Source organism: Balaenoptera ricei, chromosome 6 (genome assembly GCF_028023285.1).
Source record: "Balaenoptera ricei isolate mBalRic1 chromosome 6, mBalRic1.hap2, whole genome shotgun sequence".
Classification (NCBI taxonomy): Eukaryota; Metazoa; Chordata; class Mammalia; order Artiodactyla; family Balaenopteridae; genus Balaenoptera; species Balaenoptera ricei.
In genome coordinates this window covers 81,069,043-81,085,791 of record NC_082644.1, presented here as the reverse complement: position 1 = coordinate 81,085,791, position 16,749 = coordinate 81,069,043, and the positions used below count along the sequence as shown (strand labels likewise).

The 16,749-nt window shown below is 43.8% G+C and overlaps 1 protein-coding gene across 1 annotated transcript in view; it reads right to left on the bottom strand.

The window, feature by feature from the left end:
• Positions 1-8,570: 8,570 nt before the first annotated feature.
• The window catches only part of LOC132367869 (phosphoserine aminotransferase), a 29,998-nt gene continuing 21,819 nt past the window's right edge, over positions 8,571-16,749 (bottom strand). Inside the window, exons 8-9 of the mRNA XM_059926474.1 lie at positions 10,430-10,567; positions 8,571-9,750 (exon numbers count right to left, since the gene is read on the bottom strand). Of these exons, the coding sequence (XP_059782457.1) occupies positions 9,645-9,750; positions 10,430-10,567 (244 nt within the window). The 3' untranslated portion in view covers positions 8,571-9,644. The remainder of the gene's footprint in view (positions 9,751-10,429; positions 10,568-16,749) is intronic.

Genomic DNA, 16,749 nt, shown 5'->3' with positions numbered 1-16,749 from the left:
GAAACTGATCTCCTTGAAGCTCCCGATGATTCCTCCGTTGACAAGTCCAGGGGACTACTTCTCAGTCCTTATCTATGTGACCACCAAGCCGAGTTAGATCTTAAACAACGTCTCTGTCTTGAAAATCTCTTCCCTTGGCTTCTGCGCCTCCCAACCTTTCTGTCTCTCGGCGCCCTCCCGGTCTCTTGCTGAGCTGATCCTCCTTGGGGTATTTCTCGGGGCTCTGGATTAGGCTCTCTGCTCTTCATCCTCTATGCCATCTCCCTGGAGGACCTCATCCTCTCCCCTAGTTTCCATTACCAGCTAAGTGTGTCTCCATCTAAGACCACTCTCTGCACCTTTCAATCTATATACGACTTCCTGTTAAACGTCTCCATTTAAATGTCTCATAAGGCACCTCAAATCCATCACGTCCGTATTACTGAATGTCCACTCAGAAAAACAGCCCGTGACAGGCAGTTCAATACGACAAATTTCATACGGTGATGAAAAAGCTAAAAGGCCAAATGGGATGGTGAGACGTCCCAGAGAGTCACAGCAGAGGAAACCACACCCACCCCACTGCTGGGCTGGAGGGCAAAGAAGGAAGTGGTGTTGCCACAGCTGCCAGGCAGAAGCTGGAAGCACAGAGGGAGTGGCTGCCTGATGGGGCGGAGGCTCAGAGCACAGCGGCCACCAGCCCTGCTGCAGCTGCCCGAACAGAGAGCGGAGGGCGAGGGAAAAATACGTTGGCTTCTCCCATCCCCCTGCCCTCCAAACTCCGGCCAATGCTTTCCATTGGCTGAACCTACCTGGAAAAGAGTTGGCGAGGAAATCTGGGCAATGGGGTTTGCAGGATCAGCCCTGTGACACGGAGCAGAGCAGTGGAAAGGCAGGGAGCCGGTCTGAGGCAAACAGGCAAATGGCAGCGCAGTACCCACTTCTCCCTACCTCTCCTGTGCCACTGAGTGGAACCATCTTCATACGCGACCTTTCTCTTCCCTCATCTCCCACATCTACCCATCCATCCTCTAAGGAGCTCATCCATTCCTCTCTCTTCCTCACAGCCGCCGCCATCACTCACTATCGTTACCGCAGCAAGCACCGCTCTGCCTTCTCCTGTCTCCAGACTCCCTCTTCGAAGCAGTCACTACACTCCAGCCGGAAGGATTTTTCTCAAATGCGTATCTGACGTCACTCTGCCGCTTCAGGTCCTACGATGGCTGGCCCACTGTGCTTAGGATCCAGTCCACATTCCATGGCAGGACGTCATCGCGTCTCCAGTCTCCCCTCCCCTGACATACGCCTCCACCCTTCACGTTCCCACATCCTGAACCTCAGGCCCCTGAATTTCCTGGGGCAGCTCGCAAGTCAGGGCCTTCACACGTGCTGTTCTCTGTCTTCACAGAGCCCTCCCCTATCCTCCACGTCTTCTGACTTAACCCCTCTCGTGTTGGCCTCAATGGCAGTGCTTCTAGGAAGATTTCCCTGGTTCTCCTCACCTGTGCTCCCTTGCACCCAACACTTTCCCCGGTGGTAGGGTTATCAGATTTAACAAATAAACCACGCAAGTTTAACCGGGTGTCCTGTATTTTATCTGCAACCCTACCTGATAGGCACTTGTCCCAGAGTATGACAATTGCATGTTGACATCTTAATTTCCCTTCTAGGCTCCAAATCGCTTAAGGATAATGAACTTGTCAACATGATTCCCCATTTTGCTAAATAAATAGGTAAAGTTGGATGAATGGATCAGTGACTTGTGGATGGGAGTTTTTACTTGAAATAGTATAGAACTAGACTTCAGCCCTAAACAGGAGAGATGCTGAAGAGACTAAAAGGAGGCTAATGACAATTACTTACCCAAGTGGAGGCTCCTAGGTTAGTTCTGGGCCAGGCTCTCAGGGTGTAAGAGAAGAACTTGGAGGTGGAAACTGTACACTAAAGGGAAATGACAAGAAGGTATAACTGGAAATGATTATTTAAAGCCTTCAGCCTGCACAAAGCTAACAGACTAACCAGCCTGTTTGGGCATTGCTCTGGCTCAGTTCTGAGTCCTTCACACAGCTGGAAAGTTTATGCTCCTGCTGCTGGGGTTAAAACAGTGGAAAAGGCCAGAAGGGTGATGCCAAGGATCGTCGTACTCTGTTTACCTTGCAATGGTTTTCTAATAGAAAGCTTAAATCTTGCTATTTTCAGACCCGGTACCCAAGGGCCAGTACGTAACAAATATGAAAACAGTGAGAAAGGTGGTAGAAAGGTAAATTAGAGCACACCATCTAAAGAGGCAGACTCTACTGGCTGCAGACAAACCTCCATGCTGAAATGCAGGCCCAAATTTTCTCCCCCTTCAAGAAAAGACAGGAATCAGGATGTTAATACTTCATCTCATGATTTTTTTTAACGTGCCCGTTAAGTTAATAAGTATTAAATGGTTCAAACAAAACACAACTATAAGTTTATTACTCTGTGCGGGCTTCCAACACTCTGCAGTGGAATCAACATGTATCTCCAGGCTGAGATTCCCCTCGACTTGCAAACCTCAGGCAGATGCTGATTCAAATCCCAGAAGCCTCTAGTTGAAAATCAACGTCTAAGATGTTCTGCGGAATCTAGGGAAGCATTTGTTAATTTGCTCTGGGGCGAAATCTTCTATCAGTATCAATCAGGCGTGAATGTAGATAATTTTCCCATACTATCAATATAGTCATCTATACGTTTAGTCAACGTTTATTGAATATCGCATAGGGAAGGTTTGGTGGTCAGTAAATAGTGGAAAGAGGCCCAGAAGAACAGGGTACAGTCAGGCTTGAAATCCAGCAGGTACACGCCTCTGCTGCCATACCAGTTATTTATATACCTATCTACTACTTCCATCCTAGTTGGTTAACAGTCTCTGCCCCAGCCCTAGCCCTGTGGGCCTCAGACCCCAGCAGTGGGCCACTCATCTGTGGCCACCTACGGCAAGGTGGTGCTTTCCTGTAGTCGTCCTCCTTTGGCCACTTGTAATTTTGCCCTCTTCACGGTACCACACTAGTTGTTCAATATTTTGAGCATCACACACTAACTCTCTTAAGAGAAAGTAAAGTGATAAATGTCTCCCCAAATGCTCAGGTGGCTTTTGTCTCTCCCTAACCTCTTTTCTTGATTAACTCCTGCTCGACCATTCGGATCTCAACTCAAATGTCACTTCCCACTTCTCCGTCTGGACTGTGTCCCCCTGACACTTAGTCTCACAGCTCTGTTCTTTCACTTCATATCTTGTAACCATTTGCTTACTTGTTTGTCTGCCTCCCTGACTAAGCTGTAAGCTCCATAAGGGCAACAAAAAGCAGAACTTGTTTGGCAAACTGCACAGGCTTCTATATGGTTTAGGTGGGATTGGCCACCTACCCAGCTCCAAGGATGGGTCCTGTTGTATTCCAGCCAGTTAGCATGTCCCTTCCTCTGGGTCCTACTCATTGGCACAGGAACGAGAACCTGACCTAAGGCAGCCCAAGCAGAGTGAGCCTGGACACTCTGGCAGGGGAAGCAGAGCTATGGACCTGTTCTGAAGAGGCAATGTCACCAATGTGGTTATCATGAAGCATGACACGAAGGAGGACAAAGGCACAGAGTCCTAGAAAGGTGGCTCCAAAGAATACACACCATGGGACTCTGGAGTAAACTAGACCTGGGCTGGCCCTTGTCTTTGGACTTTTCAGTTACGTTAACCAATAATTCTTTTTTTTTTTTTTTTTTGCTTTAGCCAGTTTGGACCAAGTTTTCTATCTATTGTGACGAACAAAATCCTAACTGATATATCTTGCCCCTGTATCCACAAGAACCTTGTTCATGGAAGACACCATATCTTGAACAATATGCCATTGGGAGAACTGGGGATGGCTTAATGGGGGAGGCGACTGTGTAACATCAGCTGGAGCCTTAATTTGAACATAGTTCTTTAGAAAATATGTTAGACTGCCCTAGATTTAAATGCATCAGAAATTCAAGAGTATTTTCCCTGGTGTGTTTTACAGCAGAATAGTTGCTACCTGAGGTTATTAACCTGCCCATCTGTCATTTCCTAAGAAGTCCTAAAGATTTCTGCTTTAACCCCTGGACTTTCAACCTAAAGAAACTATGGTTTTAAACTGGGGGAAGGAAACAGGAAAGAATGATTCAGCCTCTAGCCGCTTTTTACTCTGCTGGATAGGATCATTATTTTTTTCCCCCAGAATGACCTGTAACTTCCTACATTTCTTACGTTTCAACTTCAAGTTTCATTTCTCGGGATGCCTACAGCTTTTCACCTGGCTAGATGGAAGCCAAGATTTTACTTTTCTCTTGGGGGCCATTCTGCTAGGCTAGAGTCATTAGAAGCAACTTTAACTTTAGGTTGTTATATATAGCACATATTTCAAAGCATAATCAGGCTCTGTGGTTCATGATCTGGTTATTAGATTAAAGGTCTGTGTGGCCAAAGGGTTGTACCTCTAAAACCATTGAGAAATAAACAAACTTGACTAGACAGGGAAGGAAAAGTCTACAAGTTGTTCCCTATATCCTGATCAGGGGATTCTTTTCCTCCTTCCCTGGTTCACCAAAAAGCACACTTGCCCATACTGTTCACATTCTCAAAATATGCTTGTTACTCTCAGGGCTCCTGGAATATATATCCTCCAACAGTTGCCTTTCGACTTCTCAATGAACTGTTCTGCACACCCCTGCTTATATTTTAGGATTCTTTTTCCTTTGGGAGAGAGAAGAGTGGCTTGTAAAAATACTAGTGGAAAATAAGCATTAAGAATCACTTCACCTTCTCCATCAAATAAATCCACCTGAATTTCCAGTTCTATGAACCAGATATGTGATTCAAAAGTTTGATGAAGAACAGAATATTCTGAGTCTCAAAATATCTCTCCATAAATTACTTATTAACTACAAAGGGACAAATAATAACTTGACAGTGGAGAAACTTCGTGGGCACCACCTTAACCAAGATGCTAATGAGACAGATGACCATCAGGTGACTCCTGTAAGGATGCACAGAGAGACACACTGTCACCTCTGTGGAACCCCATCCAAAGCACATAACATGAAACAACCATGAGGAAACAGAGGACAAACCCAGACTGAGGATCATTCTACACAACAACCAGCCTATACTCGTCACAAACTCTCAATAATATGAAGAACAAAGAGGCTGAAAAATTATTTCATACTTAGACCAAAGTGACATGAGAACTAAGTGCAACGCATGATTATAGACTGGTTCCTGGGCTGAAAAAATTAGCCATTAAGGATGTTACTGGAATAAGTGGCAAAATTTGAATATGGACGGTAGATCAGTCAACAGTATCAATGTTAAATTTCTGACTTAGACCACTGTGCTGTGGTTTGGTAAGAAAATGTTGTTACTCTTAGGAAGTAATCACTATTTCCAGGTAAAAGGGCACAATGTCTCCTTACCCTTCAGGGGTTCAGGAGAAAAAAACATGTATATATGGAGAGACAGTGAATGCCAAAGCAAATAAAGCTAAATATTAATAATTGGTGAATCTAGGTAAAGCATATACAAGAGTTCTTTGTACTAATCTTGCAACTTTTCTTTAAGTTTGAAATTATATCTGTAACTATATATCTACCTCTACATAGATATGTAAAATAAACACACACAATTCAAAATAATGTCTCTCTTTGAAGAGAAACAAAGGCTAGGATACCAACAGGGATTGGGTCAGTAGATTCATTCATTAGGACCCTGAGTACATTTCTACTAACTTAAATTACGCTTTCATTTGAATAAAACATTTTGGACTTCCTTAAACTCAGTGCCAATTACTTATATATTTAAACACTCAAAGTATGAATTCCATACTTTTCCCCAAGTGAGGCCCAAGGCTGTCAATATTCTCATGTGCTAACAAGTAAGCAAGGCCAATTTCTATAACCTAACTATAGAACCTCTGTGTACGTAAACTTTTTCTAATATGCCCAGTTCCCTATTTTCTTAGAAAATCCAATTTGCTCTGGGATTTCAAATACCACAGGCTCTTGTTTTTGTCACAACAAACGAACTATTTTATTCTTTAGCTTCTTAGAAAGAAATTCAATAAATCTTTGCTCACTGCTAGCTTTTCTAGCTCTCTCCCAATATCTCTTTGATCAAGCTTTTCCACCCACTCTGGAAAAATCCAGGGGTAATTAGAACTTCTTACCTTCTTTAGCCCAAAAGGAGACAATTTATCACAAACTGTCATGGATTCCGATTCTAAATTACCAAGAGCCCAATTACTAACAGAGGCGAGGAATCTTCTTTCCAATTAAAGTGATTGATTTCTTTGCAGACGCAGTAGCATTTCACTTTTTAATTATGTTCATTCTGATCAAATGTGAGAAAATTCTTCTTCATTTTATTTTCCTTCCAAAGAACACGATACAACAATCATTAATCACAGAGTGATACAAGGCCAGACCTGCAAGTGCCTTCGGCAGAGCTGGACATCTATCAATGGGTCTTGTCCATTTTACGGGGTCTTAGTGGCTCCTTAAGCTCTAAAGGGGAAAAAAGGGAATAGTTATTGTTACATCACATAGTTCACCTAAGGGCTTGCCAAACCTTCCAGCATCTGCTAAGTTGTGACGAGACAGCATTAGATATTTAGATAAACACAGACTAGCGCAGAACAGAACAATTCCAATTTTGTTTCTTGTGCAGGCAAAGAACAGAGCCACAGGGCTGGGGATGAAGCAGTGTGTGGAGGTAAACATAATCAACGTGGGAACAAATCTGTTTTTTCTCACGTAGGTGGTATTAACATGATTATGTGTTGTCAAATTTTGAAAGAGAAAAATAGTCAAAATCAGTTTGGGAGAAGGACACTTTGGAGGATCTAAAGGAAGATGAGGCCACCAAGCCTTACACAGATTTCCCAAGGCCTGAAAGACACCTGTCTGTCCACTTTGCTTTTAATCTTAAAGACTGGCCAGTGGTGGCTCCCGCAGCCTGTTGACCCAGGGCCTGCATCCTTATCTCCCCTTCCACCTCTCTCCATGTGGTCAGCAGACTGGCATCCGTTCACTCACTTGACACATACAAAGGTCAAGGTTTTCGCTCAATGTGTATCTTCCAGCGATCTGTGCTCCAGACCACAGTGACTACCCTTTGTCCTGGTATGAATGCAGCTGCTGACCGTTTTCCAAACACTTTCACACAAATATAAAGAAGAGTCTGGGAGCCCTCCAAGATTCTAAATTTTAGTAAAAAATGATATTATATAATAAGCTTTTGAAAAATTAAAACATCCACGTATGTGAGACTGTACCTCTGCCTTTACTGCAGGCTGCTTGCGAAATTCAGGAAGCCCTGCCTTTCCATTCATTAAACGGACAGTCACTGAGCACCTCCTAAGGGCAAGGCAGCATGCCAGGTGATGGAGGTGGAGAAACAGGGCTTGTTCCTTGCTCTGATGGGGAAGGCACGTAAGCAGACACCCTCGGCACAGGAAAACACAGAATGGAGGTGCTGTGATGGGATAAAAGGGTCACGCTCATAAGAACAAAGGAAAAGAGCATCCTTCCAATGCAGGAGACACAAACAAGGTCAGGAGGTTGGCAGGTGTCTTGAAGGAACGTCAGTCTTGCTGAGTGGGGGCAGGAACTCCAGGCTTACCCGACGTAGCATGGGCATATATGCACGCCACATTCCAAGAACCAGAAACACAAGGAAGAAGAAGCCAGACCAGACACCACAAAGCTGTGACCATTGGGCTCAGAAGCCTGGGCTTTTTTATGAACCAAGGAGGAGCATGAAGGGGAAGTGATGGTCCAATGGGCTGTGCTGGTAGGGGCAGGTGGGGGCAGATGAGGCTGCTGAAATGATCCGCTGAGGGCTGACAGAGCTGGCTGTGGCAATGGGAATGGAAACAAGTGGAGATTCAAGAGATTTGGGGCCGGTACAAACCACAGGGACTTGTCACCATCATATGAATGGATGAGGAAGGAGGCAAAATAGACTCTGAGCACTATTCTATGTGAACACTTGGATGGCGTCCAAGCACTGGCTGGCTTTTGCTATTTAAAAATTTACTGTGGTTATTAGTCACATCCTGCACTGAGCCCTCGTTTTAAGCTCTTCAAACATCCCTGAGATAAGTGGGGGAGTTATTTCAATCCTCCTTTTCACAGATGAGAGAACCAAGATTGGCAAGGCTTAGCCCTAAGTAGGAAACCCAACTAACCCAACTAATTGGTGCAGAGCTGGGACGAAAGATCAGTATAGTCCTCATTACACAATCCAACAAAACACGAAGATAGCTCAATACTGTCCTACTGGCATGTTTCCAGCCTAAGTGGGACAAAGTTCATAGAACCTTATACCGTGAGCTGTGTTGTAACATGGTTTGTTGATATTGTCCATTCCAAAAGCCAACGGAAAGCTACCAGTATGCTGAATCATTAAAAACATGGATGTACAGGACTCAAGTCTTACACCTTTTTGAACAAAATACCCTTCACAGATGCTATTTTTAGACTCAAGTTTTTCCAACATAAAGTTTTTAAAAGAACAATCTGTCTAAAAAGCATGTAAAGAAATTCACTGACAAAGATTTAGTTGTTTTAGGACTTTAATGTCCTTCGCACGGTCAACATAAAACACTGACAATGGATAAACAAGAGGGGAAAAGACTCTTCAGCAAAGATCTTCCCGAACTCATGGCATCACTGGTCAAACATCATAAAGAGAACAGTCACGTGAACAAACAGTAAGGGAGTTTAACAGAGATTTTTAGTTTAACAGCATAACTGAAAAACAAAGAACCAACCAACCAACCAACCAACCAACCAACCGTTCTTCTACCCACTGAAAGGAAAGTAAAAGTGAATCAGGGAGCTTCCAAATCTTGTGAAGCAGCTTAGAAAGGGAGAGGGGAGGGGGAAGGGGAGGCACACAGCTGTTGAGAACGTAACACTCTAATGCACAAGGTCAAGGACCCTAACAAATTCTCAAAGTCTCAACATATATCAACAAGAACCGTATTATTAGAAATATAAATGCACAGAGATATAAATGCATAGAGATATAAACTATTTGGTATTAAAAACAGACCTTGCTACATAAACATATAGTATGTCACTTTTATCTCTTTATGAGAATAACAGTATAAAGAACGATCTCCAGTTTGCCTTTGAGTCTGGAACATCACAACACGGTCGGTGGTGACCTGAATTAATAGCTGCAGAATCCAGAAGACCCCACTACTGTCATCTTGCAAAGGATCAAAATTCAGCACCTAGAGGGCTCCACCCACCCTCCATGCTGTGTGTTTGTGTGTCTCTGAAAATAATAACCTGCAATTTGCATATAATTAAACTCATAGGCAGATTTGAATATGAGATCTAGGCAGAAAAAGTAGCAGCAAAGACAACAGTAGTTAGAATTTGGTAGAAAAGCAAGAGAAGATTTTTTAAAAGCTTCCAGTTCAAGTCAGAATTAAGGTTAAGTTTCAACAGCTTAGCATAGCTGTGGATGTTTTGCTGTTCTCTGAAAAAAGAAGAAAATCTATCATAAGCATGTTCATTCGAGAAAAATACTATGTTTGTTTAGTTTTTTTAGCCATGCCCAAGTGACTTTCAATTTTGTACATTGTTCAAGGGCAGAGTGTATATTCGTTAGGATGTGCTCATAGCTGGTGCATCTCCAAAAAATTCTTCATGAAGGTTGCCAGCTTCTGGACATCTTCGATGGTGACAGCATTATACAGAGAGGCCCGAATGCCTCCCACGGACCTAGAAGAACCACAGATGCAGCCGTTAAGAACAGGAGCATCTGGTTTAACATCAGGACGACCCTCCTTCCCGTCACCAGCTCCTGAGAGAGTCACGGCACCTGAGGCCATCGTGTCCAACCTCCCACCTGAAAGCCCCCGCAGGTGGCCAGGAGCTTCACACACCTCAGTCATTAGAAAATTCCTTTCTAACGCAGTGAAGGACCGTCACGCTCACATGGAACCTAGGTTAGCTCAACTCTTCGATGAGCCTGCCGTACAGGGGGCAGGGAGCGGGCAGCTATTCTCATGCGTGAGAACATACATTTTTCATGGAGCTTACAGGATTAACTACTCTCTCTGATGTTCAGGGGAGCAACAGTGATCTGTTCTTACACTGAACAGGCTTGTGCCAGCTGCACCAGAGCTGGGATGGCACCCTTTGTGCTTTCAGAGCAGAGATTTTCAAAGGTAGTTTTGACCAAAGCTCCTAGAAGGTGTGGCCCCGCCATGCTCTCGGCCGTGGAACCGTGCTAAGGGGTCTGTAAGCAGCAGCAGGAGAACCCCCGTAACAAACGGTCTTTCCCAACTAGTTACAATAACTGCTACTCCAGGATGGGCAGGCTCCTAGATGTGTTTCCTTCAGCGTCTGAAAACTAAACCAATTCTCTGACAAGCTTCTGGATGGGTCATGTACTCACCTATGCCCTTTCAGGGAGATCATATTGAGTTCAAGAGCTTTGTCGAGAAATCTTTTTTCTAAAGCATCATCTCCTTTGGTGTTGCCAATGCGGAATGGAATATTCATCCTGCTTCTATTCTGGGGCTCCACTGGACATCTGAAAAACATGGTTTTTGTTCCAGCTATTTTTCTGCAATGTGCAACTGCCATTAACAAAGCAACAGAAAAAAAAATTTTTTTAAATCCAAATAAACCCATTTCTATATTATACTTAAGCATTCAGTAAAATAAGAATCACATAATTCCAGGAAAATGAATATTATTTAATAAACAGAGAGGGATAATTGTAGTGCTGTATAGGGAAAATTGATTTAGATCTAAAACTTATACCCCAAATTAACTCTATGTCAGTTATTTGGTTATAGAAATGCAAAAAGAAAAAAAAAGTAAAGCATTAGTTACAAAGTTATGCTAACATATGAAGAAACATCATAACATTGGATTACTTGGACATTTTTTGTATGTTTGAACTATTTCCTTAAGTCAGCTTCCCAGAGTAAAACTGTTGGTGTGCGTGCACACACACACACACACACACAACACACACACACACAACACATACCCACACACACGCACACACACAACACACACACCCACACATACCCACGTGCACACACACACACACAAACACCACACACACAACACACCCCCCACACACACCCCCACACACACCCACGCACACACACACACCCCACACACCCACAACACACACAACACACCCACACACACACACACACACACCCCACACACACCCCCATGCACATACACACACACAACACACACACACATACACACCCACGCACACAACACACACACCCACACACAACACACACACACACCCACACACACCCCATATACACACACCCACACCCACACACACACACACACAACGCATTTACATGGTTCTTGACAGGAGTTGGGAATCAAATTCAGAACACATGTTTTGAAAAATATGAGAGTACATATTTAGAGATGGAATTAACCAAAATATCTGAACTAAAGCCCATCCAGAACATCATATATTCTGTAATTAATTACAACAGGTAAAGTTAGAAACGACCTATGTCCACCATAGAAATAAAATAAATTATAACATTTCTTTATAACTAAATATTAAGATGTCACATAAAAAGATAAATATAAAGATTAGGCTGCAAAATGGAAGTGGTTTATGATCTAACAAGTGAAAAGTTTTAGATGTTATGGCTACTCTAATTAGAGTATAAATGTGGATATAAAGATTCTAAGGGGGGCTTCCCTGGTGGCGCAGTGGTTGAGAATCTGCCTGCTAATGCAGGGGACACGGGTTCGAGCCCTGGTCTGGGAAGATCCCACGTGCCGCGGAGCAACTAGGCCCGTGAGCCACAACTACTGAGCCTGCGCGTCTGGAGCCTGTGCTCCGCAACAAGAGAGGCCGCGATAGTGAGAGGCCCGCGCACCGCGATGAAGAGTGGCCCCCGCTTGCCGCAACTAGAGAAAGCCCTCGCACAGAAACGAAGACCCAACACAGCCAAAAATAAATAAATATATTAAAAAAAAAAAAAAAGATTCTAAGGAAGCAAAGAGAAATAGAAAATATTTGTGTTCAGGATGTGAGAATATGGGATAATTCTATGTTCCCTTTAATGTTACTTTAATAATATGTTATATATTTAAATATCATAATGGAGTATACTGAAATGTACAGGTGATTAGAGTAAGACTGTTCCCATCAACTTGCAATTCTATTGCCACTAGTTAGGGTGAAAGTAGACTACGAAGTAAATGTAATAAATGTGAACTGGATGCCCTAAAGCACAGCTGCTATCTAATCCAGTTTTAACTGTCAGCAACAAAAAATTTTTAAAAACCATTTTCCAGATGCAAACAAGAGATTAAAAACAGATCTGCTCCAGGACATTTATAATTTACTTAGGGAGACCACTCTTGCATATGCAACAGTGAGTTAACATTCTCTTATATGACTCATACTTAATTTCCAAGAGCCTCAGTTTCCTCATCTGAATATTGGGAATGATAATAATATCTCCATTTCATACTAGTTATGACAGTTCAGTGGTACAACATATATGAAGCTTCCAACCCATGGCAGCCACACAGCAATGTGAATGACCCTTTCTCTACAAGGCTGCAGAGAAAAAAAAATAAGTTGGTCCGAATAGTGGCTGTAAGATTTAAAAATAATGAGCAGCAGCTTTCAAAGCACTTAAAACACTGTATTGTCCCAAGCTGTGTGACCTTGAACAAGTTAATAAATCTCTCTGTTGTGCCTCTCTGATGTGAGGACTAAATGGCCACAAATTCTCTGCAGCCCTCCCAGCAAGAGGTGGGGTCTAGTGCTCCACACCTTTTGAATCTGGGCTGGCCTTGTGGACTTGCTTTGACCAAGAGACTGCAACAGGAGTGATGCTGTGCAAGTTCCAAGCCGAGGCCTCAAGGGGCATGCAGCTTCTATACCTGCCCTCTTAAAACATCACTGCCATGTAAGCAAGCCCGAGCTAGCCTGCTGGAAATAACAGGCCCAGCCAACAGCCAGCACCAGCTGCCAGACAGGTGAGGGGTGCCATTTTAGACTGTAGGTGAATCACCAGATGACTTTGGTTGAATAAGTGATCTCAGATGAGACCAGCAGAAGAAACCACCCCACTGAGCCCAGCCCAACCTGCTGACTGAAAAGAATCCTGAGCAAAAGAAATGGCCGTGGTTTTAAGTCACTGTCTTGAAGTGTTCTATGATGCAGAAGTAGATAACTGATAGAATTTAGAACAGTGTCTGGAACACATTCAATGCTATGTAAATAACTATTGAAGTCAATAAATTTGTCTTTTTATTCTCAGCACCTTAAACAGGGCTCACACAGACTCTCAAAAATGAATGAGTCAAGTTTCATCAAGGATACGTTAGTATTTGACTTCAGTTTCTGATTTGGAAAGTAAGCAAGCCAAAATTATCTTCCATTGACAACCAAAGGAGACAAACAGAAGAAGAGATGACATGCTACTCTGGATTACAAGGAAGATATGTAACAACTCTCTCCATTTTCTCAAGCACATCCTATTTCATTCTTCCACTTCTACAGGGTGGGATTCATTAAAATTAAACAGCAAATAAAAGCAGTGTGAGGATGCCCCCATTAAAAGCTATGCTCGCCCCTCAGGGCACACACATAATTCCTGTTAAAGTTAATAGGAGGCAAATGCACATCGACGGACAGAAGAGACACAAGAAGGGAAACCAAGTATCTGGTAATAGGCTTTGAGCCTGAATTCTGGGCCCCCCTTTTCACAGGTAGTAGGTATCCTGGTTGACATTTAAATTAAAAATTTAGTGTCTACACTCTTTGATATTCTGCTGCCTCAGGCTCCCCAGGTGAGAGTCCAATTATAGAGCTGGAGCAGCAAAAAGGACATGTGATTTAAGGGGAAAAAATATTAAAAGGGGGAAGAATTAAGAACCTGGATTTACAAAGAATCTGTATTTACAGTCGTTCCCCCCACATTTACCCATCCTACTGTGAACGTAGGTGGTATCATGACAGCAACAATGTCATAACAACTAGAAACTGAAGATTAAATTTGCACGGTGCCCGAGAGTGTCCCTGGTGTGGGGCTGAGGGAAGGAAGAAAAAGATGAAGGGGAATTGGCTGCTCCCAACCTAGCAAGACGGCTGTGGAGGGAATTCAAATTCCACAGGACAAGCGCTGTGGAAGCACAGAGCTGAGCAAGTAACTCTGACCGAGAGAAGGTTGAAGATTTCAGAGGAAGGGAGGTGGGAAGGGTCAGGACAGGGGGGAGACGAAGGAAGGGCATCTAGCAGAGAGCTGTGTCTGCCAAGGCACGGGGGACCCCAGCAAGTTCTCTGCAGCACCTGGGGTGCTGGGTGCCTGGCTGGGGGCAGGACTGCAGACCGCAGAGGGCCCTGCAGACACACTCTCCTGGGAACTGGATCGATCGGATCCTGGAGCAACGAGGAGCAATCAGGTCTGCACAACAAGGCGTTCTGCGTTTTAGAAAAAGCACTACGACACAGGGGCTGGAGGGTGGGGACACGGAGGGAGAGGCCTGCTAGAAAGCTCCCACAAAGAACTTTCTAGGTCAACAGAATTCGGGCTCGTGACCAAGACAGGGACACTGGGGAGTTTCAAGCATGGGCAGTAAATGCAAATGCCAATAGGGACCCAACGGTCATATAAATAGTATAACAGGCCCAACATGCCAGACTCAGCACAAACTCCCTACGTTACCTGTTAACTGTGAGGGCCCATTCTTTACTCCCACAGAGAAACAGAGTCTCCCTTTTGCTTGAAACGTACGGCCCTCCCAGTCTGTTTCTCCCACTTTCAGAGACACGGGGATTATGAAATGAGACATCTGGATTTAAATCATCTTCCCATGTTCCAATAAGGGCTCACATTGTGTGTTTTAAACCCTGTGAGCCACACCGAGCACTGCCATGGGCTGTGCTGGGCCACCGCTCCCAGGCGTTATCACTAAATCCCAGAGCGGGGGCAGGGCCTGGGGCCTGAATGAGTTGGGGGGCAGGGAGAAGGTGCCACGCTGACAGAGCGCTAGCACGGGGCCGGGTGGGCGTGGAAGCAGCGGGTAATCCTGGGGCTACAAAGCTTCCAGGACAGAGTCTGAGCAGTGCTCCCCAGGGAGTCTATGACGGAAGCTGATAAGGATGGTTGTGACTGGAAAAGCGGTGCCACAGTCAGTCACAGAAATTCAGGAAATTCTGAATGAACAGGGCTACAAGGGTTTCTTGACTCAACTTCCTTCTCAAGAGCTCCTGTGAATCGTGAACTCTCAAGAGAATAATTCATATAGGAACACAGTTTTCCCCAAATGCATGTGGCTGAAAAACCAACCCATTGCATCTCTGGGATGAGTATTCTAGAATGCCCACTGAGAAACACTGGGACTTCCCAAGGTACCAGAGGGGTATGTGTGAGGGGAAAGGCACCGCCTCAGCAGGAAACAGCATCTCACCAAGGTGGTGAGGGTTAGGAGGGCGCCAAGAAAACCGCAGGCAGTTGGCAAGCGATGACAAGACGCTCATTTCAGCGGTGTCTGCTCCAAAAGACAAACCAGAAACAAGAAGGGCGTGAAGAGTGAATCCTGAGGTGAGAGAAGCCCACAAAAGAGTCACTAGGCCTCTCCTGACTGCCTAACTTTTAAATAAAAAATTAACTCTAAATTTGCACACGATTAGGAAAACTAGAGTAAAAATATGAAGATCTATTCCCTTCCACAGAGGTGGTTTGCCATTAAGTCTTTTGCGCATTTTCAGGATCAGATACACAAATGTGTATACGTGTATATATGCGTGTTTCCACATGTACATATATACATATATAGTATTTACAAATACAAACATTGTGGGTTTCTAAGTGGAATAATAGACATGTCCTTTCTACACCTGCTCTTTTTCCTTTTGACCTGATGACGTATCAGGTCATCTTCCCAGTTTGCTCACAGACCTTCCCCATTCTCCACGCACACGTTACTCCATACTACGGATGGATCTTAATTTCCTTCATCAGACCCCTCCTGAAGGACACCCGGGTTGCCTCTAGATTTTCCCCGTTACGTAAGTATCCCACATGGACTGTGGGTGCCCGATTTTGTGCACACTTCTGTGCAAGGCAGAGTACTGGCAGAGGGCAGGTGCCTAGAAGTAGAAGTCTTTGGTCAAAGAGCAACAGAGTTTTGAACTTTGATGTATGCTGCAAACCTCGCTCCAAAATTGAACACATTTTTTATACTTAACATACCCAACGTGTGTTTGTTCCCTTGCCTACACCAGATGTTATCAGTCTTTAGAATTTCTGCTGATCAGAGGGGAAGAAAATCTCATGGTTTTAATCTGCATTTCCTAAAGAAGTTGGCCCCTCTTCATTCATCTATTAACCAGCTGTGTTTCTTCTGAGTTGTTTGCTCATACAGTTACAAACCACCCCCTGCCTTTTTAAAATTTGGTCATCCTTTTTCATTTATTTGTGGGTTCTTCTCTATACCAACAGTAACCTTTATATGTTAATACGCTACCAAACTTTTGTGTCTGTCATTTTGTTTTGTTTATGTCTTGAACTGTAGAAAAGTTTTAAATTTTCATGTAATGAAATATGTTTTACTTTATGGCTTCTGAGTTTTATGGCTTATTTAGGAAGGCTTCTGTACTCGCTACACTTACACAGAAATTCTCTCCTGTATTTTATATTTGCTTCTTGCATTTAGTTGCATTTGCACCTTTTCGACTGACTAGAATTTGTGTATGCT